This window comes from Dromiciops gliroides, chromosome 6 (genome assembly GCF_019393635.1).
Source record: "Dromiciops gliroides isolate mDroGli1 chromosome 6, mDroGli1.pri, whole genome shotgun sequence".
NCBI lineage: Eukaryota > Metazoa > Chordata > Mammalia > Microbiotheria > Microbiotheriidae > Dromiciops > Dromiciops gliroides.
In genome coordinates, this window is record NC_057866.1 from 18,508,277 (window position 1) to 18,535,912 (window position 27,636).

The 27,636-nt window shown below is 35.4% G+C and overlaps 3 protein-coding genes across 3 annotated transcripts; all 3 read left to right on the forward strand.

Moving 5' to 3' along the window:
• Positions 1 to 3,908: 3,908 nt before the first annotated feature.
• On the forward strand, positions 3,909 to 4,865 carry LOC122731859 (olfactory receptor 5M10-like). Its single transcript, XM_043972118.1, has one exon. It carries the CDS (start codon positions 3,909 to 3,911, stop codon positions 4,863 to 4,865), a length of 957 nt encoding a protein of 318 aa, XP_043828053.1.
• A 7,274-nt stretch (positions 4,866 to 12,139) lies between these two features.
• LOC122731613 (olfactory receptor 5M10-like) lies at positions 12,140 to 13,087 on the forward strand. Its single transcript, XM_043971838.1, has one exon. It carries the CDS (start codon positions 12,140 to 12,142, stop codon positions 13,085 to 13,087), a length of 948 nt encoding a protein of 315 aa, XP_043827773.1.
• Positions 13,088 to 23,062: 9,975 nt separating this feature from the next.
• On the forward strand, positions 23,063 to 23,929 carry LOC122731614 (olfactory receptor 1020-like). The gene has a single exon (XM_043971839.1). It carries the CDS (start codon positions 23,063 to 23,065, stop codon positions 23,927 to 23,929), a length of 867 nt encoding a protein of 288 aa, XP_043827774.1.
• Positions 23,930 to 27,636: the final 3,707 nt, after the last annotated feature.

The following is a 27,636-nucleotide window of genomic DNA, read 5'->3' on the forward strand; positions in this document are numbered from 1 at the left end:
CTTATAGACAGAAAATTATCTCTGAAAATAATAGCTAGAATTTAAATATTATGTCATGATATTTTCACAAGAATCCTGTAAGGTAGCAAATATTAATACCTCTATTTTAGAGAAGAGGAAACCAAGGTCAAGAGCAGTTAAGTGACATGCATAGCTAGTAAGTTAGGATTCGACTTTAGGTCTTCCTAACTCTAAGGGTAGACCACAGCCACTATAACCACTGATGATTATTTGGTAAAATTCCCTTATTTTTTGAAAGAAACTGTATGAAAGCCTAGTTTAACAAATCAAAGGTCCCTTAAGATAACAGAGATTGAAACTGTCCGATATGCAAATAATCAGATATTCCTGAGAACAATAGAAGCACAAACCAAGTAAACTTCTCCTGAGCCTTCTTGAGACATAACCATCTATTTATTGTTAGCCCCAATTTTCCTGAACCAGGTGAAGGGCTACATGGACCTTTCTTATCTGCAAAGATTCCTAGAGGCTTCCTGCTCCACATTTACAATGTTTGCTTTCAAGGAGTGAGCTAACAGGATAATTTGTATTGTGCAAATGGAATTAATAGCATCCTGTGGCAACCCAGGAAGCAGGTGATTAATCCATCTGGACCTAACTGATCAAGGGACCGAACAACCCTCCACTCCTACTGCCTTTTTAACTGCTTAAATACTTGTCTTCAAAAAAGGTCTTTGGAACTTTTACAGAGGTTTCACATACAAGGGCTATAACCAGTTGCTGAAGAGAAACAAAAAATAGGTGCTTGTCTTTATAACTGTGATTCATTCTGCTTATGTTTTTGTGGGGGCAGGTTTCTGTCATTAACCAGTGGTCTTTTTTATTTACATGATCTAGGGAAAACAAATCTGGTTTCTCGAGAGAAGTTGAGCTCAAATTCACGTTCCAATATTTACTACCAATGTGACATTGAGAGAGTGACACAATTTACCTAATCCTTGATTTTCATAAGTGTAAAATGAGAGAGGGGATGTCAGTCTCTAAGGTACTTCTTGTTCTAAATCTGTAATATTATTGTAACTGGTCTTCTGGTAAGTTTTGATCAGCTGCTTGGAAAAGGGAGTCTAAGTCACTGAAGACTGAAAGTTTCTTCACATTTTAGGAAAAGAGGAAGTCACATGTGATGAGAATTGAAAGGCATGAATTTCTTCCTATACAGGAGTTTTAAGGATCTCTGAAAAAGAGGAAAGAGAGCACTTGGAGAGGAGAGAGCTGATGTTTCCCCCCCCCCTCTACATTCCAGCTAAATCATGGTGCCCAGTACAGAAACATTTGCATGTCTCTTCCTCAAATCAAAATCACCAAAGACCTTAGTCTTTGCCTTTGAAAACATATGGAGCAACCAGCTAGATACAAAACTGTTTTGGTTTGTTTTTTAATGACAAGTGTCCTTAGGGAAAAAACAAAAAACAAAACAGTGATGTCCATACCATGGCTCTCGGCCAACTTTTGACAGAAAATTTGTTAATATTAAATGTAATAGCACCTATTACTAGTTATTCCCTCTGAACAATTCTAGTTGTGTCCGAATTCCTAATAATGTTTTCACATTCCTACTCTTGGAGGCATTTACTCAATTAAGTTGAGCTAAGTTCCCACCCTAGGATTTTCCTGTAAACAAAGCCAATTTGAGCCAGATTGGCTACCAAAATGGCTTGTTTTGTTCTTGCATCTCTCATTGGGATTTATGGTAAGTTAGATCATCAGTGGTTAAAAAACAGAATGAAGTGGGTTTCCTTGTCTAGATTGTTGAGGGTGGATGTGGTCTCATGAGCAGCAATGATGCAAATGGAAAGAACATCCATAACAACAAAAATGAAGTGAATGGTGATTGATTATGAAAGCTAAGGCTGGCTCTAGAGAAGAACTGAGGAAATGCATCACTATCCCTTAATTGTATATTTGGAGAACTATGAATGGGGGACTTTGCATATGTTGTTAGACTCAGTTGATGTTTTATTTTTATTTTCCACTTTTATGCTTCTTGGATGGAAATAAAAGAAAATACATTTAATTAAAATTAAAATATTTTAAAAAATAACTTAAAGTCCACATTTTGTTGTTATTTTAAAATTAAAATTATTGACATTTTTCAAAAATGAAATAAATTAAAAACTGCTAAAATTAGTTTACAAAATATCTTAAAAAACACCCAAAATATTTGCTTTCTGTATGGGGAAGAAATATGATATTAAAATAATGGTAATTGATAAAAATAATTTATAAAAAATAAAATAGATTACTTTTTATATCTTCTCAGCTACCTCAGTCAATCTGCAAATCATGATTTATTGCTTGCTATGTATCTGGCATTATGCCAAACACTGAGAATAAAAAGGAAGGTGAAGACTAGAAAGAGGGTTGATGATTAGGGAGAATCTAGTCATTATCAATTTTTGTATATGCCCTTGAGATGTTACATGATTTAAGGATTTAATTCCCAAGGGATGTAATTGGGGGGTGCTTCAGGGAATACCTACAATAATGCCATCATGATATAAATGTCTCTTCTTTATCATAGCATCCTAAAATCTTAATTCTGAAAGGGATCTTAGCAATGTTGTACATATTACAACCCAATGTAGTAAAACTTCAAGAGCCTCTGACAGGTGATCTTCTAGTCTCTTCCCTTTTTCTGACATAAACCCTGGGAAGCTGAGTGAACAGAAACTATACTACTTTCAAAGGTAAGAAATTCATTATTTGCTAAGATGGTGAGGCCAAAATATTCACTTTGGGCTTAAATACCCATGCTGAATTACATTGAGGAAAAAAGTATGGATGCTAAGAAAGTTATGAGTAATTAAAAGAAATGCATTTATTAAGTAATTACAAGGTTACAAGATCTTCACTAATGAATAACAATCATTAGTGGACATATCTTTACACATAGGATCACAGTTTCATTTGCATTTTATAAACTTCATATTCATCAAATATTATATTATGATAGCCTTGAGATTGTTTTCAGCTCTGTTTTCCAGTATAACTCTAAACTATAATTAAATGATAATATGCTAGCCTTAACTCAGGGATCTGGGCAGATGCAGATTCCATATTTGCTACATCTCTATGTAGCCTAGATTTAATAAATGGATCAATTTAGATAAAAATAACACAAGTAGAGAAACAAAGATACATAGAGTTGGAAAAACCCCTAGGATATACAATAACATAGTTAGGAAAAAACTCTGAAAAGTGAATTATAAAATGTCAGGGCTATAAGGGATATTTGAACATAGAATGATGAAGCTAGAAGTGACTTCATAGGCCATCTAATCCATCAGCATCATTTCAAAGATGGCATGAAACAATAAACTCATCTAATGGTTGAGAAGCAATGGAGATGATTTCTTTATTCTGTATTTTAAAAAGAGGTCAACACAGACAGTACTACACAAAAATAGTGTTTTTACAAGCTTGTATTATCACTTTCATTTAAGATATGATACCTATTTGCATTCTTTAAAAAATCCAAACAAATAAGAAAATAGAGGAGGAAAAGAATAAGAAGGAATGGAGGGAAGGAGCAAAAAGAAAGAAATATAAAGACAAAAAGAGAATGAAATAGGGAAGCTAAATAGTTTTACATAAATACTGGGTGAAGATTGGTAGAAAATACTAAAGTGATATAATCATCAGTTTTCATATTATTAAAATCACTTCTCTGGGGCAGCTAGGTGGTGCAGTGGATAGAGCACCGGCCTTGGATTCAGGAGGACCTGAGTTCATATCCGGCCTCAGAAACTTAACAGTTACTAGCTGTGTGACCCTGGGCAAGTCACTTAACCCCAATTGCCTCACCAAAAATTAAAAATTAAAAAAAAATTAAATTCACTTCTCACATTGCTAATGGGTACATATCTCAATTGACAGGACATGAGAAAATGTCTCCTCCAAATCATACTGAGGTGACTGAATTCATCCTCCTGGGACTAACTGAGGACCCAGACCTGCAGAAGATCCTTTTCATGGTCTTCCTAGTGATCTACATCATCACCATAGTGGGGAATCTGGGCATGATCATGTTGATTCACAACAGTCCACGACTCCACACTCCCATGTACTTTTTCCTCAGTCATCTCTCCTTTGTTGACTTATGTTACTCCTCCAACATCACCCCTCAGATGCTTGTTCATTTCCTCTCAGAGAGAAAGGTCATCTCCTTTGCTGGATGCTTTATCCAGTGTCTTTCCTTCATTGCCCTGGTGATTACAGAGTTTTATATCCTTGCTTCAATGGCCATTGATCGCTATGTGGCCATCAGCAGCCCTCTGCATTACAGCACCAAAATGAACCAGAATGTCTGCCTCTGCCTGGTCATTGTTCCCTATGTCTATGGCTTCCTGAATGGCCTTTCCCAGTCCCTGCTGACCTTCCACTTATCCTACTGTGGACCCAATGAAATTAACCACTTCTACTGTGCTGACCCTCCTCTCCTGCTCTTAGCCTGTTCTGATGTCTATGTCAAAAAAATGGCCATGTTCATAGTGGCTGGCTTTACTCTCTCAAGCTCTCTCTTTACAATTCTCTGTTCTTATGTTTTCATTTTTGCTGCCATTTTGAGAATTCGATCTGCTGAAGGCAGACGCAAGGCCTTCTCCACCTGTGCATCTCATCTAATAGCAGTCACTCTGTTTTATGGAACCCTCTTCTGCATGTACTTACGACCCCCCTCTGAGCAGTCTGTTGAGGAATCCAAAACCATTGCTGTCTTTTATACCTTTGTGAGTCCCATGCTGAACCCTTTGATCTACAGCCTCAGAAATAAGGATGTCATTGACGCCATGAATAAAGTATTCCAGAGAAAACTTTTCATGAACATGGCAGGATGTATTACATAGATACATCAGCTCATAGCATCATGAATTGTAAGGAAGCTTAAATTAACAAACAATACTTGAGCCTATTCTTTCCATTTAATAAATCAAGAAATAATGGTTCAAATTCCGAAAGTACTTTCCTTGTGGCTACAAAATAAGTAGCAGTAGTAATTAGCAGAGCCAACTTTTGTATCAGGTGGGGCCTCTGGGAATCTGTCAAATTCCATTATTTTCTCATACTTTCCCCTGATTCTGTAGTAAGTTTTCCTTCCATTCCATTTTTATTTTCATCTTGTTTTTATAATCCAAATATTGGCAACAATGAGAAGATTTCCCCGACATTTAACACAATACAAAGGCACATAAAATGTCCTCAGGAAAAAGTTTATTGTTGCTGGTGTTTATGGTGATGCCATTTATGATGATGTGATTATGATGACAATGCTAATGGTGCTGCCGTTGATATTTCTCTTGGGAATTCTCTTCATAAGAAGCTCCATGACTTAGTGGACAGAGTGCTGCCTTGGAAATGGGTGGGGAGGGGTGACTTCAAGTCCTATCTGTTAAATATACTGGTTGTATCATCTTGGATGATTCATTTAACATGTTAGTGATCTATACAGATCTCTAATCTTATCATTGGTAATCTGTGCTAATCTGCACTGATAGAAGTTCCCTCATGTGAGAGTTCCCTAAATTAATGAAATCACAGGTCCAATTCCTGTCCCTATCCCCTAGATATTTTTATACATTTCATTAAAATTTCTATTTCTTAATAATTTGGGGAGGGAATTTCAAAGCAATAAAATTATAATTAGTAATATACATATATATATATATATTTATGTATATAATATTCATTTTCTTGCAACAACCCTGACATATAGGTATTTTATTATTTCTAATTTATAGATGAGACAACTGAGGCAGGAAGAGATTGTGTCTTGTCCATGGTCACACAGATGGTAAGTGGCTGTAATTGGATTTGAACTTTGGAGAGTTTTCCCGAAACCAAATCTATCACTCTATCCACTATGTCAAAAGGGCTAACAACAAGAACTCATAGTCTTTGACATTTAAAAATATCCTAGTTTCTCAACTTCCTCATCTGCATAATGGGGATACTAAAGCAATGGTGTACTATTAAATATGGAACAGCTAGCTCTTTAGAAACAAAAATGTGTACAACATATGTTTAAGCTTAACCTGTCTTACTAAAATTTTCTCCATCTTGTTATTAAGTCTAGAAGATCAAAAATACAATAAATACAATAAATACAATAACTAAAGCCCTTATTTATGGCATTTGATGATTTCTGAGGGGTAGATTCTTACAATGAAAATTTATCAATCAGAACTTATGAGCTCTCCAATAGAGCTGACTCCAGCACACACTCCCCTCTCCCCTAATATCATCTACCTTAAAGGACTATGGTGAGATTCAAATGAAATAACATATGTCAAACGCTTTACACTTAAACCTAAAACTACATGCATGTAGCTAGATATTCCAAATGGTACATACATGTGAGAGGGAGAACAGTATTTTTATTTTCTGTGAGTAGAGTGCTGCCTACATTGGAGTAGTATATATTCTTGCTCTTATTCCCATTTATTATTTCAGCAAGGGATTCTTATGTCATGGAGAAGTTATTCAAATGTACTTTTTGCCTTGCCATTGTTTCATGCTTACTTGTGGGACAGAAGGCCTGGGGAGTCACATGTTTCATGACTATGTAATAAACTGACTTGTGATATTTTGAGTGGTTGTGTCCTTCTTGGTATTATAATCCTAATCTTCACATGTGTACATGAGCCCACATGCACACAGAGACAAGGACACAGAGAGAGAGACAGACAGACAGACAGACAGAGGCAGACAGAGACAGAGACAGAGAGACAGAGACAGAGAAAGAGACAGAAAGAAGAGAGAGAGAGGAGAGAGAGGAGAGAGAGAAAGAGGTATTTTACCCCAGGTAATACAAGTAGTAGTGTCCTAGAATGATTCAAAACCATGTCAGCTGATTCCAAACCCCCTGAACCATTTATTTATCCAGCCATTCTCTCTCCCTTGATCACTAAGTCCATCAACACCCCTGATTCAGCCTCTCATTCCTTTTAGTCTTGATCCTAGAGTTAACTAGTTTTAGTTTAATTGGTCCCTTTAAATCCCTTGTTCTCTTGTTCTTTAACCCTCATTTCTTACCCAATTTCAACAATGGGTTGCATCTGTCTCATCTGTCTTTTATTCTATGACTCCCATGTTCTGAATGTTATTGGAGGAATTAATGCATTGATACAGATTAAATCCAGTACTGATTGATACTATCTATTTTCAATGAGTCCAAACTCTGGCCTCTGCTGGAAAACTTCCAAGGACAGGGAACCCATCACCTCTCATGGTAGTCCATTCCAATTTTGCTCAGCTAGAATTTTAAGGAACAAACACTTCCCCTCCCCTCCTCCGATCTCAAGCCTAAATAATTTTTTCTGCAGTCCTCTTGGACCAAATAGAACATATCTGACCTTTCTTCTTCATGATAACCCTTCAAAAAATAGAAGAGAGTTTGCGTGTCCTCTATATAACCTTCCCCTCCGCTCTTTTCTTTTCCGAGCTAAACAACTCAAGCTCCTTTATATGAACATCAAAAGATAAGGATTCAAGGCCCTACACATCCTAATTGCTCTCCTTAAGACACTCTCACCAGTTTGCCAATATCCTTCTTACACTGTGGTGCCCCAAACAGAACATAATATTGCCAAAATCAGAGTACATTGGAACTATCTCCTCCTTATTCCTAAGAGCCCTCCCTCTCTTAATGTAGCAAAAAATGGTATTTTTATAATTTGTTTTTTGACCAACACATCTTACTGCTGACCCATCAAAAGGTTACAGCCCATGAAAACCATCAGATCGTTTTTTAGAACAACTGTTATCTAATTTTACTTCCCCCTCTATTGCATCTGTGATGTTCAAGTCTTTATATTGAACTGTATTGAAATTCTTCTCATTAGGTTTAGTATAATATTCTATAAAGATCACTTTGTACCCTTTCTTTATCCAATGGGTCAGTTATCCCTCCCTATTCATCTTTGAGTCATCTGTGATTGTGATGAGCTAATATTAATAACTCTATTGAAGTCATTGATAAGAATGTTAGACAACATTGGAACAAACCCTGATCCTTGAAAAGCTCCACTGGAGACTTCCTACAATGGTGATATTTAATTATTCTATGGACTCAGAATGTAGTTAATAGTATGCTCTATCCACTGCTTCACTTTAGTAAACTTTGAAGTGCTATGTAAATGCTTGCTTTATTATTGTTGTTGTTAAGAAAAGGAGGAGGAGGAGGAGAAAAAAGAGGAGAAGGTACAAGGATGAATGGGTTTCCTTTCCCTGAACGTCTTCATAAGAAGGCTGGATGAGCAGTTGGTAGATTGAAGGTTCTGGAGGACAGAAATTGTTTTCCTTTTGTCTTTGCTTTCCTAGGACCTCATATCATGTCATAGCATCTTACACAGAGCAGGCCCCGGATAAATTGTTTTTGGATTACTTTAAAACATTTTGTCAAGGGGATTATTTTTCAGGTATATAATGTTATAAAAAGTTTCTGGCATCCCCTTCTAACCCAAACATTCTTTGTTCTCTGATTCTCTGAGTACTGAGATTCCTGTCATGGTAAGAGTCATTGATACTTTGAAGTAAAAGAATCTCAAGAGATAATGATCCCATTTGTTTCACTAGACAGCTATAGTGTTACATTAAATTGACAGAGATGATAACTGGGACCAAGGAAGGGGATTCCGCAGAGACACTTAAGAGTCTAGTTTTTTGATTTTCACTTCAGCATTATTTCCCATATAATTTATAGGATGTTTGTTGCCATCCTACTTCCTTTTTAGCAAGCTTGGTTAGGTTAAGTTCAGGCCTTTGAATTAACCACCCTACATTATTTTGTCAGTTTATAACAAGCCCTGAACTCAAGTACCAGATACAGAATCCTGTATTATGAAGTGCTTGCAATTTAATTTCATCACAATGCTTGGGAATACATTACACACATAATGTATTCATAATGAAGTTTGTGGTGGGATAGATAGTCTGGTGCCCCAAAATAGTATTTGTTCATTCAAATCTACAATCGATACTATGGGAATATTGAGTCCTAAAATAGTGCATTATTTCCTCATAACCTTGAAAGGTGAATATGAATGCATGCATTCCTCACTTTCACATTCAGCTATATGGCCATAGCTCATGGTAAAAACAAACAAACAAACAAAAACAAACCAACCAAACAAACAAAAACCTTGAAATAAACAATTTTACAAAGACCTTTGAAGGTAGTAAATGCACTTCACATATGCATTCTCAATTGATCTTCTCAAAAACTATGTCAGTTAATTGCTATAAATAGTGTTGTTTCATAGATGAAGAAACTGAGGATGTGAGAGGTCAGATGACTTGGCCTGGATCACACCTTTAGGAACAGCCTGAAATGGGATTTGAACTTAGATTTTCCTGACTCCAAGTCCAAGCACTCTATCCACCAGACCACCTACTAGACTTGAATCACGAAAAGATTATTTATTAAAGGATCCAATGACCAGTTGCCTTCCAACAGTTAAAGATTGATCAATGCACATGTAAGCCTTTAGGAATACACCTTTGAGACAAAGCAAGAGACCACCAATTCACAAGGCAGCTTGGGCACCAGAGAGAATCAGTTCAAAAATTCCTCTAATTGATATGGTTCCCTAGAGATAGTGGAAGAGCAAATATTGTAATGGCTTCCTGGGAATATGTCTGAGTCATCCTTCAGGGAAAATGCACAAAAAATATATATTATGATACAAACCCTTTTACGAATTTGGATCAGAGTCTTAGAAGAGAAAGGTATCTTAGGGGATCTTTTGATCTAACCTCTAACCCAGTACAAGAGGATAGATGGAAAGATAGTCATTCAGGCCATGCCCTTCTTCTGAAATAAACGATGCGGTAGTAGAGAACCCACCACTTTGACAGGTAGACAATGTGGGGTTTTTTTTGTTTTGTTTTGTGGGGCTTTTTATTGTTTTTTGGAAGCTAAGTATTAGTTTCTTATTTGTGGTTTAATTGTCCACATGTTATCTCATCAATGTGAAAATGCTGATATTTATAAAAATTGGAAAATAGTTCTTTTTTGTTTCCATATCTGCATGTCTATATAATATTTATATTCAAGGTTATGCTTGGGTGTGATGTATAAGATCAACATATATAACTTCATCCCAACCATGGCCATCAGATAAATTCAGACACATGATCATCAATTTGAGAGACCTAACCATTTTAACACAAGTTCTGTATAACTATGCCTATTTACCATATGCCTAAACCATTACATGCAATTTGCAAACATGTATAAGAAAAGAATGTAGAGGTGAAAGGATCCTTAGAATAACAGAAGTAAAAAAAAGAAACATAAATTCATCTCAAACATTTCATGTCTTTAAAGATCCAAGACTGCTTCCTATTCTAATCTTTTTCATTCCCCCTTTGATTATGATGTTCTTGGAATATTAAAGCTAAAAGAGGATTTAGGGCAAAGAGTAGAGGATATCAGAAGTAGAAAGGACCTTTTATATAATTATTGTTTATTCTTTTTCAATCTTGTCTGATTGTTCATTACTACATTTGGCATTTTCTTGGCAAAGATACTAGAATGTTTTCCCATTTCCTGAGGAAGACTGGATTAAGTGAGTTGCCCAGCTTCACATAGCTAGTAAGTTTCAGAAGCCAGATTTGAATTCGTGAAGATGGGTCATCCTGATTCAAGTTCAGTGCTCTATCCATCTGTAAGACCAAACTGCCTTGATTTTATAGATGACATGAAATGACAAAAGAAAGTAGTCAAAAGTAATCACTGATTTGAAAGAAGGGGAAATAATTTCATGACTTGGTATCTTCATGGGTGGGTAAATTATTGAAAACTCTTGACTAATTACATACCATTTTTAATATTTTACCATCATAATATTGTGGGTTTCAAGTGAAACATTGCAATGTCACTGATGACGATGATACTCGTGAACATTTGTATACTATTTTAAGATTTGAAAAACACTTTGAATATCATCATTCTTTTAATCCTCATGACAACCCTTCAAGAAAATTGTTTTTATTGTCCTAATTTTAAAGATAAGGAAATTGAGCCTAGGAAAGGATAAATAGCATGGGCTCAGTAACAGAGCTTGGGAGGTAATACCAAAGGAAAAAAAAAGAGAGAAAAAGACCTATTTGTTTGAAAAATATTTACACCAATTCTTTTTGTAGTTACTAAGAATTGGAAATCAAAGGGATGACTATCAACTGGCGAATAGCTAAAGAAGTTATGGTATATGATGGTAACGGAATATTATTGTAGTATAATTAATGACAAGCAGGATGATTTCAGAAAGAACTGGAAAGACTTGTATTAAGTGATGTATAGGGAAGTGAACATAACCAGGAGAACATTGTGCATAGTGAAAGCAATATTATTTGAAGAAATGCTGTGAATGACAGCTAGTCTCAGCAATAAAATGATCCAAGGGAATCCCAAAGAATTAATGATGAAGCATACTATCTACCCTGAAAGAAAGAACTGATTTTGATTGAACACAGACACAAACATGGTACTTTCCACTCATTTTTTTGCTTTTATTGAAGTTTTCTTATACAAAATGACTAATATTGTAAGGTTTTGTATAATCACACATGTATAACCTATTTCTGATTGTTTATCAACTCAGAGAGGTGGGGAAGGAAGGGAAGGACGGATAAAATTTAAAACTCAAAAATTTAAATAAAAATGTTTATTATTTAAAAATCTGTGTGAGGTAGTATGAAAACCTATCCACTGTGCTACCTGCCTAGTTAGCTTTCATTTAGATTTTATACAATTAGGCCTCCTGTAAAATCACATTTTCTACTCCCATATAGGCTTAAAAATTTATTTACCATAAGGAAATTCAGAATAGTATGGTAAATGCAGATTGTGAATACATACTTACTTATATTATCCTATATATTGCAAGTCATGTGACTATGTTTGTGTGTGTGTGTGTGTGTGTGTGTGTGTGTGTGTGATAGAGGAGGGAAGGAAGAAAAAAAGATATAAACAGAAATGATGAAGGAAGCTAAAATCTGTATGTGAATATTAGTGATGGGTAGAGCCTCTTAAGGTGATATAATCATTATTTTTCATATTAATAAAATCACTTCTTACATTGCTAATGGGTACATCTCTCAATTGACAGGACATGAGAAAATGTCTCCTCCAAATCACACTGAGGTGACTGAATTTATCCTCCTGGGACTAACTGAGGACCCAGACCTGCAGAAGATCCTTTTCATGGTCTTCCTAGTGATCTACATCATCACCATAGTGGGGAATCTGGGCATGATCATGTTGATTCACAACAGTCCACGACTCCACACTCCCATGTACTTTTTCCTCAGTCATCTCTCCTTTGTTGACTTATGTTACTCCTCCAACATCACCCCTCAGATGCTTGTTCATTTCCTCTCAGAGAGAAAGGTCATCTCCTTTGCTGGATGCTTTATCCAGTGTCTTTCCTTCATTGCCCTGGTGATTACAGAGTTTTATATCCTTGCTTCAATGGCCATTGATCGCTATGTGGCCATCAGCAGCCCTCTGCATTACAGCACCAAAATGAACCAGAATGTCTGCCTCTGCCTGGTCATTGTTCCCTATGTCTATGGCTTCCTGAATGGCCTTTCCCAGTCCCTGCTGACCTTCCACTTATCCTACTGTGGACCCAATGAAATTAACCACTTCTACTGTGCTGACCCTCCTCTCCTGCTCTTGGCCTGTTCTGATGTCTATGTCAAAAAAATGGCCATGTTCATAGTGGCTGGCTTTACTCTCTTAAGCTCTCTCCTCACTATTCTCTGTTCTTATGTTTTCATTTTTGCTGCCATTTTGAGAATTCGATCTGCTGAAGGCAGACGCAAGGCCTTCTCTACCTGTGGGTCCCACCTGACCTCTGTCATTCTGTTTTATGGAACCCTCTTCTGCATGTACTTACGACCCCCCTCTGAGCAGTCTGTTGAGGAATCCAAAATCATTGCTGTTTTTTATACCTTTGTGAGTCCCATGCTGAACCCTTTGATCTACAGCCTCAGAAATAAGGATGTCATTGACGCCATGAAGAAAATATTTCAGAGAAAACCTTTCATGAGAATGGCAGGATGAATTCTGTAGTATCATAGGACTTACAGAGGAAAACATTACTCTAACCCCCTCATTTTGTAAATAAAAAAATTTAATTGAAGTGCCTTCCTCCTAAAGAAAGAAAGAAATAAGCATTTATTAAGCTCTTACCATGTGCCAGGCACTATGCTAAGAGCTTTACAAATATTATCTCATTTGATCCTCACAGATTTGATAAGCTGTGCTATTATTAGGACGAGTTTACAGCTGGAGAATCTGAGGCAGAAAGAGGTAATGTGACTTCACAGGGCCACACAGATACTAAGTGTGTTAGGCTAGATTTGAAATTAGGTCTTCCTGACTCTCAACCCAGATTTCTTTCCATTATGCCACTTAGCTCCTTCAAAATACAAAGCAACCACAATTTCAATCCAATTCCCTTTATTCCAAATCTGGTGCTATTTGATTCACACCATGTTTCACAGTTATATTTATGTACCTAGCAACAGGAGTAACAATGAGGAGCTCATCACTCTAGAGATTAACAGCGTCTGAAACACGTCTTTAATCAAAGTTTTTTTTTTAAATCATTGCTATAGATAATTATTATAACTTCCTACTCATCATGACAGATCAGATCTGTTCACGCATTGCAGAAAAGTTCCAAAGGGTGTACGTACTTCGAAGGAAATTTTTATAGCACTCTGTCTACAGGGCTGTAATCATTGGCAGTCACAGAGCCTTTGACTTTATTATTTTCAAACTTCATTCATTTAGCTAGATATAAAGGATGTCACTTTTTTTGGGTTGTGGCCAATATAGAAAATTGTTTTCTTTGATAAAGCACATTTATTATAAGTGTTTTGTTTGTGTTTCTTTTATTCCACAATGGATGGGAGAAAAAGTTTTAAAAAAGTTTGATATTTGAAAGAAAATAATAAAAAACAAAATAAAATAAAAGGAAACTGGTAATTTTCCTGACACTCTTTCTCTATTTATAACATTACCTTCATAAAGGGCATATTTGATCACTTTTGTAATTTTATAATTTATTTTAAAATTTTGAAAACAAAAATGAAACTTTTACTTATTTATGTTGAATTCTATAATATTAGATTTATATTAAATTTTTCATGGTTTCATGAGAAAAGTATTTCAGGTGAAAGAACTATGAGTTTTTAAATTGGAGAAGAAAAAATTTGTTGATGAAGTTATGGGGAGGAGAGGAATGATCACTGTCTCTAAGTAGCTGTATGGTTTGTCTTTGATGCAGGATTAGATATTTTCCATTTGGTACCAGAGGGCAGAAGTAGGTAAAATAGAGGAGGGAAATTTAGATTTGTTGTCCCAAAGTGGAAAGGACTGCTTTAGGAGATAGTGGGTACCCATACTTGGAGCTCTTTAAGAAAAGACTGGGGGCAGCTAGGTGGTACAATGGATGGAGCACCGGCCCTGGATTCAGGAGGACCTGAGTTCAAATCCCGCCTCAGACACTTAACAATTACTAGCTGTGTGACCCTGGGCAAGTCACTTAACCCCAATTGTCTCACAAAATACCAAAAAACCAAAAACAAACAAATAAAATAAAAACAAACAAGAAAAGCCTGGATGACCATTTGCTGACCATATTGTAGAGGAGATCCTTATTTGACTAGGGGTTAGGCTATTAACAATAATAGCTAATACTTATGGATAGCTTTCAAGTTTAGAGTGGTCTATTCATGCACCATCTCATTTGATTCCCAACAATTACCTTAGGAATTAGGTGGTATTATTATTCCCATTTTACAGATCAGGAAATTGAGGTTGTGAGAAGTTATGTGATTTCCCCAAGGTCATATAGCTGGTAAGTATTTGAAAGAAGATGCAAACCTAAGTCTTTCTGACTCCAAATCCAGTGATCTCTGTAGAAGCCACCCTAAGGACCAAGGGAACATTGACATTCTACCCATAATTCTAGTGTTCTGAGTGTGGGCATCTCAGCCAAGGAAGAAGAACTACTTAAAGTTGACAGATATATCCCTGGGATATTAAAGAAATCTTGGAAGGTACTCCCAATGTTGATATTAGAGGTGTGAAGGGGTAAATAGTCCCTAGGAATATTGAATAATGTTTGAGGAGCAGAGTGTGCTCATGAAAGCATAGAGTAAATAGAAAGCACAAACCCCCTGAACATCTGTGCTGGGCACTTCACCCAGATGACTTGTCATAGGCAGCACTGATTTGGAGGGTGTATAGTAAGTGACTTTCACTTGGTGTTTTTAAAGATGAAAATTTAAAAATACTAAGCATAAAGATCATTGCTATCATTTGTGAAAATAAGTAGCTAGTTTTTTTTTTTAAATACAACTAACATTTAACTGAAAAATGCAAATTTTGGAAAGGGTCCCTTTTAGTCCAACACTCCCCTTTATCCTAAAATATAAAACAGCTTCTTCAACTTTATATTCTTGAATAAAACAAAAGAAAAAAATCTAACTGGCTAGTAGTACACCTTATCTTGACAGTTCAAGATGAAGTGGAGTGATGGCCAGTGGCACATCCTTTTAAAATTGCAATTTTCATTTCTGTCTTTACAACCCATGTTCCTGGCAAATAGTAGGCACTTTGCTCTTTCTTGTTGTTTGATTGATTGATAGTCTCTGCTACCATTTAACCAGGACTTAAAGCCAAGCTGTTTGAATCTTAGTGTGTTATTTCCACTAAACTAGTGCAGTGCCAAGTAGCTGAAAGTCATTTTAGCTACAGAAATATTTTGGAGGCAATTCAGAAGATTGTTCTCTTCCCTTTTTGTTCCATCACCAGTAGCATTGTATCCCAAGCAAACACTCAATTAAAAAAAAAAAAACACTTATTAAATAGCACTTATCTGCCAGACACTGAGTTAGTTACTGGGGATAGTAAGGCTTGAACAAAACATTTCCGGAAGATTTCATTTCAGTATATTTCTCTCATCAGAGTCCTCAGGAAATGAGCATCATGATAACAAAAGCAGAGACCCATCAAGGCAAGATTATTCGCCATTATATATATATATATATATATATATATATATATATATATATATATATATATATATATATATTTGCAGGGCAATGGGGGTTAAGTGACTTGCCCAGGGTCACATAGCTAGTAAGTGTCAAGTGTCTGAGGCCAGATTTGAACTCAGGTACTCCTGAATCCAGGGCCGGTGCTTTATCCACCGTGCCACCTAGCTGCCCCCCATAATATGTTTTTGATTCAACCTCCAATAATCCCACTATGATGCCTCATTATGGAGATAGCAAAGATCCCCTTAGGCTTTTCCCCTTTTCCAATTAAAATCGCTTACAAAGGTAATAAGGTTTGAGGGAGTTTTGACCTATGTGGAAGGGTCCACAATATTAAAATAACACAATCATAAATTCTTCAACCAACCAGTCAGTATTTATCAGTGACCTACTATATTCTGCACATTTTTCTAGCTGCTGGGATCTTCAGTCAATCAACCAGTATGCTATAATTATAGTATATATTATTATAATACAACACAACATAAGATAATATAATATGATATGATACAATTCTATACAATGATACGATACAATATAATATACTACAATACAATACAATATAATTTGGTGTTGTGTTATGTTGTATATTGTATTGTGTTGCATCATATTGTATCCCATCATATATCACATCATATCATATCATATATCATATTGTAAATATATTTTAACTTACTGGGGGCTAATTTGGCTGGGGACCCTAATCTAACTGGAGGACTAATCTGGGGACTTTTGACTGGCTGGCTATCTGACTGCTGTTAATTTAATATGGGGCATTTATGAAATTTCCCCACACTTTCTCCACTCCCAAATTGATAAGCAAACAATTAAGAAACCTCTTAATTAAATAATCAAAGTAGAATCTATTTATAAAAAATAAATGTAAGAGATAAGAGTTAAGAAATGCCAATTATACAACCTATCTGCTTTTAATATAATAAGGGCCTTTGCCGCCTCTTGCCTTAGGGTATACTCCACCTTTCTCCAAATTTCATTCTTTTTCTCCTTCACTCTAGCTCCCCTGCTTCACTTTCACTGCTAATAAATAACAGAGAATGCCACTTTTTGGAGTTAGAAGGGAACATAGAACATAGAACCTGCTTAATTAAGAGAGACCTTACAACAGAATTGAATATAATTTCCCAGGCATTTTAGTAAGAGTCTACTGATACCCTGCCATCTAGTAAAGCTCTGATAACAGTACATTAGTGTGCCTGCCTTCCCCAGGCCCAACATGAATTCTTCTTATTGTACTACTGAATTCTTGAGTCCTATTTTCTCTATTTTTTTTAGGTTATTCATTGCTTTATTAGCATTTTCACTCTGTTTTCTAAATAATCAATTTATCTTTTCTCAGAAATTTTGTCTTAAAATGATTTCTGATTTTACCCCTTATATTATCCTTTTATTATTATTATTTTATTACTCCTTTGAATGCCTTTTGATTTTGTGGTTATTGCATTTTCTTTCCTTAGCTGTGGTTACTGAAGAATTATTTTCTGTTCCATAGAGATTTTTCTTCCTATTAACCTTTTCTTATTCCTTTAACTCCATTATAATACTTCATTACATTGGGACTTCTTGTTTACACATTTCTTACAGTAGCATCCTAATATACCACCATGCTTCAGGTGTCTCTCCTCTCCAATGAACAAATACAACAGAACACAAAAAGATAATTTTATATGAAAAATTAAAGTCCACTTTATGCCACTTGCTTTTTAAATACTATATAGTACTTTAATATTCTAGTTCATATATAATATGTATGATTTAATATAATTTTAATATGTACTTTAATATCATATACTTTACTATTATATCTATTACTTACAAAACTTTTCTGCTGAACTGAGGTTTCTTTTAAATTTCCTTCTTTTTTCTTCTGTGCATTAAAAAAGTTACAATATCTCAATTTTTGCATAATTATTGCTGAACGTCCTTCTTTTAATCTCCCTCCCCCTAAAATTAGTGAGGGAAAGAGAAAAAATCTTGGAATAAATAAGTATAGTCAAGAAAAACAAACAGAGAGTATTCACGTACAAAAATGTGTGCCTCTGCACCTAGTGGATTTCTTCTTAGGACCACTCCTTAAACCCAAATAAATCTGACTGTCATTGATCAGTCAACAATAGGTCCCAGCCCAGGCATCATTTGAACATAATTTGGCTTCTTGATGTCCCTGAATAGGAGTAAATAGCAATGGTTTCTATTTTGACCAGAAACACTGAGGGTCTCCACCCTCCCTCCCCCCTGCCCCCAGCACATTTATTTATTTATTCATGTATTCATCCATTTATTATTTATTTATTTTTATTCATTTATTTGTTTATTTATTTATTCACCCATTTATTTGTTTCTTTGTTTTCTTGCTCATAGCATTTATTCATTTATTTATTCCCCCCTCATTTATTTATTTATTGTTTGTTTGTTTATGGGTCTGTTTATTTATTTATTTGACTGTTTTCTTTTCTTTTTGGCTAGGTAAAAATGTCAGTTACCTCAAGCAGAGATCCATGAAAGTCCTTAGCTTAAAAGGCTAAGGTCTTCCACTGTATCAGGGGCTATCTCCAGTCCAGATCTCTCTCTCTCTCTCTCTCTCTCCACTGTGCCCAGATGGAGGAGAGAGTGAGCTTGGTGACTTTGGACAGCCCTCCCTCACTTAAATCCAATTTACTGCAAGTTATGATATTACCTCTCCAATGTCATGGTCCTCTTCAATACCAAAAGACAAACAACAATGACAATCATAACAACAGAAATAACAACGTTACCTCTCCATTAGAAAATAGGTCATATTCTTCATCATGGTTCCTCTGAAGAGGTGGTTGGTCATTGCATTCGTCAGAGTTTTTCAAAGTTGTTTTGCTCTACAGTGTTGCTGTCCTTGTATAAACTGTTTTCCTGGTTCTAATCACATGTCTGTATCAATTCATACCATCTAGCATTCTTTGAATCATCGTTTTGTACATTTCTTATTTTCTATTACTTTCATATTCAATAATTTGTTACTTATTCCCCAATTGTCTTGAGAGTACATCAAATGTAACCTCTTAGATTTTATCTCTTTGCTTTTCATTCCACTCCCCTTTTCAGCCTTCCTCCAAGATCAGAAAGCTGTTTTTTTTTTACTTTCAACTGTTTCCTTTTTGATATTTTTCTTTCTTCTAATACCCACTCCCACACACATCTTGTTCCCCTATTGAGGTTTATCTATTTCTATACCAAATAGTGCATACACAAGTAGGTGTTTAAATTTCCTTTGTCCATATCAATAAGAGAAAGCGTTAAATGATGTCCAATCTCCCCACCCATCCTTCATGTTTGTATACTCTATTCATCTACCCAAATTATGACTAATAAAAGTTCCAAGTCTTTTTCATTTATATGCCAATGCTTCCCCTTATCTTCCTTTTTTCATTCCCTAGTTAAAGCTCTCAGAAGAGAACCAATCCAGTACCAGAACCACAATTTTTCCTTATTTTTTCCTATTTGCCCCTTTAATTCCATTTGAAGACATAGTTTCAATGAGGCATTTGTCTCTTCTTTTATTAGAATGTTATCAATAAATCATCATTCAGCATTACTAGTTATCCATTCTACTAAGTGCTTCTTTCTGGATATTTCCTCTATTCTTTCTTTGATTTGGGAGATAATTATAATGATAACAACTAGAATTTATATAGTGCTTACTGTATTCCTGTTACTATACTATACTCAGTTCTTCCTGCCTCTAGGCTTAATTCTCTATCCACTGTGCCATTCGACTTTGAATTGCAACTATTACTTTTGGTGTTCTTGACCATAGATAGTTCTGAATTCATCTGAAAATTGTCTGGTCATGTCTTTCAACCATTTATCAATTGGGGAATACTTGTACTATGATATATTTGCCTCATTTCTCTAGATAGTTGAGAAATGAGCTCTTTATTGGAGATATTTGCTGTGAAAAATGGTTTCTCAGCTTTCTGCTTTTTTTTTAATGTTGTTGCACTTGTTTTGTTCATTTAAAACCCTTTTAGCTTAATATAATCACCATTATCCATTTTATGTCTCATAATGCTCTCTGTTTGTTCATCAATTTTGCCCTTCTCCATAGATGATAGATCAGACAAGGAAACTATTCCTTGATCAGCTGATTGGCCTATGGTATCGTGTTATATATCTAAGTCATGTGTGCATTTTGACCTTATCTTAGTATAAGCTATAAGATCATGGTGTATACCTAATTTCTGCAATATTATTTTCTAGTTTTCCCAGTAGTTTTTGTCAAATGGTGAATTCTCATCCCATATGAATGTCTTAATTTTGATCATCTTTCAGCACCAAACATTCAACATATATAAAATGGAGCCCATCATCTTTTTAAATGACCTCCTCTTCCAATCTTCCTTAGTTCTGGTTTCAGAGCGAATATCTTCCTAGTCATTTAGGTTTACAACTTCATATTCCTTCTCCTGACTGTCCTTTTAATCACAGCTCCCATATCTAATCATTTGAAAGTACTGAAATTCAGTACTATTTGTCTCACTCATATCTGGTCCTTCCTGAGCCCCTATAGAGCCTCTATTGAAATTCAGACACTTATGATTTCTAACACTAACTATCAGATGGTATTCTATTTGATTTCTGAGCTTCTCTTTTTTTCCTTTTTTCCATAAATTATCCTTAGTATCCAAAATAAGTATCCTAAAGCATAGGCCTGACCATGGAATTCCCTTACTTTTAAGGAAAAAAAAAGTGGGTCCTAATTGATTTTGAAATATGCTACACACTCCTTAGCCTGACATTTTGATCATTTGCAATCCAGCTCCCATTGACTTTTACAGTTTCACTTCATGTTATTCCCCTTTCCTCACTTTACATCCTCATACAAAATGGAATTATTGCTGTTGTTTGATTTCAGCACTCTACATACCACCTTTGTGCCTTTACTCAGACTATTCTCCATACTTAGAATGCAATTCTTTCTTCTTTCTGACTTTCAGAATCTTCACTGATCCCTGTGCCTGTTTGCTTCTTCTTTAAATTAGGTTGTACATTTATTTGTAGTCTTTCTATTATGCAGTAGAAAGATGTAAGGTCCATAAACATGCAAATTGTTTTGTCCTTATCTTCACTACTATGGCCAAAGAGAGTGCCTTATAGACTATAATCTCTCCTACCGATACTGAGCTTCACCCTCATAAATGTATCTAGCTCTTGGTTTTACCCTTCTATTGTACTTATCATGAGATATCCTTCGGTAGAGGTATATGTTTTTATGAGTTACATATTCCTGAACCATAAATTCTTTTTCCCCAAATTACATGTAAAAACAAATTGTGACATCAATTTGTTAAAACTTTGTGTTCCAAATTCTCTTCAAACCCCTCTGCCCCCCAAAGAACTCAAGCAATTCAATATAAATTATACATGAGTAGTCATGCAAAACATTTCCACCTTCTCCAGGTTGTGGAGGAAAACAGACAAAAACAAAACTTCAGATAAAGGAACTAACAAAAAAGTATGCTTCAATCTGCATTCATATACCATCAGTTCTTTATCTGTAGATGTACTGCAATTTTCATAAGTCATTCAGAGTTGTCTTGGATCATTGCATTGCTGAAAATTATCAAGTCCTTCACAGTAGATCATCTTACAATATTGCTGTTATTTTGTATACAGTGCATTTCACTTTGTATCAGCTCAAGTAGGTCTTTCCAGGTTTTTCAGATAGCATCCTGCTCATCATTTTTAAAAATAATAAACTACATTTATATAGTACTTTAAAAAGCGATTTCCTTACAATTGACCCATGAGGTTGATTATTGCAACAGTAATAGATAACATTTATATAATAACATACCTGACAAGGATTTTTTTCAAAATAGCCCAGCAAAGTAAGTACCATATGTTTTATCATTATCATCATCAATCAATCCTCATCTTCATCCAATTATAATCAATCCATCTATTAATCAATTGATCATCATCATCCTGTACATTGCTCTTGCCTCTGCTTAAAGATTTTTTCACAGTTACTATTGCTAACTATATTTCTGTCCACACTTTTACCTCCCCATGATACTTACTCAATGTTCTATCTTCTTTCACCCTATCCCTCCTCAAAAGTGTTTTGCTTCTGACTGCCCCCTTCCCCAATCTGCCCTCCCATCTTTCAATCCTCCTCCCTTATCCCCTTCCTCTCCTACTTTCCTACAGGCTTAAATAGATTACCTACTTGAGTGTGTATGTTATTCCCTCTTTGAGCCAATTCTGATGAGAGTAAGGTTCATTCACTCCCCTGCACCTCCCCCATCTACCTCTCCACTCCTTAAACTTTTTCTTTTTTCTTTTATGTGAGATACTTTACCACATTCTACCTCTCCATTTCCCTTTCTTACAGTGCATTCCTCTCTCACTCCTTAATTTTAATTTTTTAAAGATATCATTCCTTCGTATTCAACTCATACCTGTGCCCTTTTTCTAAATATACCTGGATTGTAAGTTCTATACTTAAAAATTATATCTCTCCTAGTTCCTAGCAAGTCAATCCTAAATTAATATTTGTTGAATTGTACTTTCGGAAGATATGTATATGAGTAGAACTCTAAAGAAAATGTTGGGCTAGTGACATAGATTAGATAATATAACACAAAATTTGTGGAAATTTCAATGGGTCTAGAGGGACAGTATATGAGTTTGAAATCTGGCTGTATCATCTACTACATAACCTTATTACTGTGGTATGTGGCATCCTGCAATTCAACTTTTTAAATAAAGGGGTTCCTCTAAAGTTTAGAAGATTAAAGTGAGAACTAGAGAAGGAAAGTGATTTAATCAAAGTCTTACAGAAATTTAGTGACATCAAGAACTAGAATACTGGCCTTTGAGCTATTCTATCAGTACTCAGATTTATCCCCCACTTCTTTATCCTAACCACTAATACATCATCTTTCTTAGTTCAGCAAGAGTAATCAGATAAATGGGTGAAATCAAGTTGTGGAATCAAACAGAGGTGACTGAATTTGTCCTGTTAGGACTCTCAGATGATCCCAAGCTGCAGTTCATCTTCTTTGTTGTATTTCTCTTGGTCTACACAGCCACCATGGTGGGCAATTTGGGCATGATATTGCTGATCAAGATTGAGCCTAGACTCCATACCCCCATGTACTTCTTCCTCAGCAGCTTGTCCTTTGTGGACTCATCTTATTCCTCTTCAATCATTCCAAGGATGCTGGTAAACCTCTTGGATGAGAAGAAGGCCATCTCCTTCAATGGTTGTGCTGCTCAGTTTTACTTTTTTGGTTCATTTGTGGGTATTGAGTGTTTCCTCTTAGCAATGATGGCCTATGATCGTTATGTGGACATCTGTTACCCACTACTGTACTCTGTCATCATGTCTGAAAGAATTTCCCTTTTCTTGGTAGTTACTGCATTTTTAGGCAGATTTAGCAATGCAGCTGTTCACACTGGCATGACCTTCAAGTTATCATTTTGTGGCTCCGACCTGATTAATCACTTTTACTGTGATACACCACCCCACCTAAAACTCTCATGTTCTGATACTCATATCATCATGATTTTCTCTAGCTTCATTGTCATCAGTTGCGAGCTAATGGTCCTCATCTCTTACCTTTTTATCCTTGTCACCATCTTGAGGATGCATTCTGCTGAGGGCAGGAGCAAAGCATTCTCTACCTGTGCCTCTCACCTCATGGCTGTCACCATTTTCTTCGGAACCATTCTCTTCATATATTCATGTCCCACCTCCAGTTACTCAATGCAACAAGACAAGGTGGTGTCTGTATTTTATACAGTAGTCATTCCCATGTTAAATCCCCTTATATAAAACTTAAAAAATAAAGATGTGAAGGATGCCCTGAAGAAGATCTTACAGAGATATATGTCTTAGGCCTCTTAAATAATTACTCAATAATATACTGTCTTAATGAGACCTATTTCCAACTCATTTGCATGATTCTCTAGAGATGATGGAGATGGCCAAAAAAGTAAAGCATTATTTAATATATTAGTAGCTTAAAAAATTAAATAAATCTACTATAAGAAATAAGCAATTTGAACCCTTGGGTAAATTTTGTTCATTGTAAAGACTATATTGCTCTATTAAAATAATTAAAATATTGGTAATGAAAATCAGGAAAACTTAGTTATTTAGACAGACTACAGAAACAGAGGGGTTTGATAAGGTAGATAGGCATTTGGGGATCAAAAGATAAGATGTAAATATGAAAGTTTTATTCCTTGGTGTGTTGTATCATTTGCAAGTTCCTTAAGATTAAGCTTGAGGATTTTCTGTCAATGTTCTGTTCTTACCAACAATTCTTTTTCTGCCCTTATTAAAAAATAAACAAACAAACAAACAAAAAACAACAACAAAAAAACATTTCACCATGGACCCTTATCAAACCATAAAAGTATCCTTGCCTCTCTGTTTTAACCTACTTCACTTATTCTATGTGCATCATCCCACTCTTCTTTCCTCTATCCTTACCTCTTCATTTTTGTCATTATTTTTTCTCTTTAAGTAACTTTTTTTTTATCATTACCCCATTGTTTTCTAGTTCCGGCAAAATACTGTGGTCGACCAGGAATGATATAAATGACATTTTTGTTTATATATTTTTCTGGAAGCATATCTGACTGTGTATATAAATAGATTCAAGTTGATGCATGAAAAAATGTGACACGGTCTTTAAAATACCATAAGAAATGCTAACATTTAGCAGGAGTTGAGGTTTCTGAGTAGAACTAAGGGCAAAAATAATAGCTACAGCAGCAGCAGCAACAATAAGAACAACAACATCAAAAACAAGAGGTAAAATAACAGCAGCAGTAACAATAAAATGAACAACAATAAGTATCCTGACCTCCACCTCTTTTTAATTTTTTTAAATTTATGGAACAAAACAAACATTTCCATTACATAATTGAATAAAAAGTTGATTACACATGAAACTTCAAACCTACCAGGCAAAATATTCTATTTCTTTCAAATATACAACAAAATTACCATATAAATTTTTTTTATTCCCTCCACCCACTCCCTGTCCTAGAGATGGCTACCAATAGACCCAAATAGGTATATATGTGTGTGTGTTTTGTGGCTATATACAGGTACACATACACATAGTTATGTGAATAAGTGTATGTATATATGCATGTGTGTACATATATGCACACAAACATATAGTAAAATTATTCTAAACATACTTCTATTTCTCAATTCTTTCTCTGGAACCAGATGGCATCTTTCTTAATATTCTCTTTATAGTCAATTCGGGTATTTATAATATTCAAAATAACTCATTCACTCAACTTCATTTTAAAAATAATATTGTTATTACTGTATAAAATATTCTCTTGGTTCTACTCATTTTGCTATTCATTATTTCATGTAAGTCTTTCCATGTTTTTTTGAAATAATTGACCTCATCCTCCCTCCTCTCCCTTTTTAAAGCTATGATAGGAGAAGGGGAACCACCAAATACGGGACCAGAATATTGCTTGAAAAGATAAAACAATGATAATTGATGGTAGAAAAAAACAAGAATTGTTCAATTCCTATTTCAATTTTCTTTTCTCCTCCTAGGAGAACTATTTTTTAAGGTGAAAAAGACATAACAAAACAGGCTAATGAGGAATTTCCTCATTAGACATATAAGGAAAAAGTAAAAGGGTCGTCAACTGTCTTTAATAATTTCAAATCACCTGGACCAGATTAAGTACATGGTAGAGTCTTAAAAGTATTGGTGGTGGGGCAGCTAGGTGATGCAGTGGATAGAGCACTGGCCCTGGATTCAGGAGGACCTGAGTTCAAATCTGACCTCAGACAATACTTACTAGCTGTGTGACCCTGGGTAAGTCACTTAACCCCAATTGCCTCACCAAAAAAAAAAAAAGTATTGGAGGATTGTTTTTGATGCTCTATCCTTGGCTACTGCTTTCTGCCTCTGAAGATGATGTTTGTTGATCCTGCCTCCTCGTCCTCCTCCTTCCCCTTCCTCTTCCTCTTCATCTTTGTCTTCTTTCTTCTCTCTGCCTCCCATTCTGTCTCTGTGTGTCAATCCATCTCCATCTCATTTCCTTTGTCTCTGTCTCTCTCTCTCTGTTTCTCTCTGTCTCTCCTTCCTTCATGCTGGGTTTCATGTTTGTCACTGACAGCTCACCAGACAAAATTGAGCATCTTCATACCTTTGACATTTCCAATCTCTTAATTCTTTTTCTGTGCTTCTCTAATTCTGAAGTTTTCTTGATCTTGTAATTTACTCTGCTTTTCCAGGTCAAATCCTTAGTCTGTTTCTTTGCTTCAGCATCTCTTAGCTCTGTAACCTCCACTTCTCAGGTGAGGTTTCCTGCCCATGTCCTCTCTTGCCTTCAAGTTGGAAAACATCATGGAAAAGTCTACAGTAGTCCCCACAGAGAAGGGTTCTCCAAATTTGCTTTTGAGGACCTAAGAACACCTTACCAAAAACTTTTTAATGTCTATCTTGGCTGTGTAAACAAGTCTTTCCTCACTGCTTGGCCAAGTTTTGTATATGTAGTGATTTTTCAGTAAGATATATCATTCATGCTTATTTCAACAGAGTATTTCATGTTGCAAATGAGTTTATTTCTTGTCCTCATTGATATTCTACCATTCTCCCTTTAAATTAGCATAGGCCAATCCCATCCTTTAAAAGGAGATAGGCCACCTTAAGATGAGCAATTTTATTTCCTGTTTAGCCACTAATGTGATAAATATATAGTTCAGAGTATTATGTTGATCTATCAGAATCCTCCAGGCAAACATGATTCTCCTCACTCAAGAACAGTAATCTCTAAAGTGCTCATAACCTACCAAATAGAGTTGGAGGACCATATTATTGGGTCATAGATAGCAATCTGGAAAAAATGTATTGAGTCCATTGGTTTTACAGGTTAAGAAAACAAACATAATAAGATATAGGAATTTTAAGTGACTTTCACAGGATCATGCTACTAGTAGTTGTCTGATATTGGGTTTAACCAATCTCTTTTTCTAAGGGACACAAAAAGTTGGATTTAGTTTTCTTTGTTGTCTCCACTCTTCCATGAGTCTTATCTAGTCCCCCCATCAAGTGATTCTCCTGTTATCTAGAGAATGATTTGTAATACAGCTTCCTAGATAATCTTCTGAACCCAAGGCAATGTTCAAAGGACACATTCAGTACATGATATAAGAAGTCTCCCGAAAGAGATTTTTTTTATTATTCAGTGTACTTCTATTGCCAGTATCTATCACAGTGCTTGGAACATAAGAGGAGTTTAATAAATGCTTGCTGGTTCATCATTGATTGATATATGTGCTACCTTCCCTCCCTAATATGATCTAATCTTTACTGATTCATCAACCAAATGTGTTAAAAGATTAACATTTAGCCTTCTAGAATCATATCCCTTGTGATTCAAAGCTACTTAGACAATTTTTTTTAAATGAAGTCATTTTAAACTTTCATTTGTCATGGAAGGGCTGACAGGATTTGTCTAGAGAGATCAAGGATTACTACTACTTCTTCT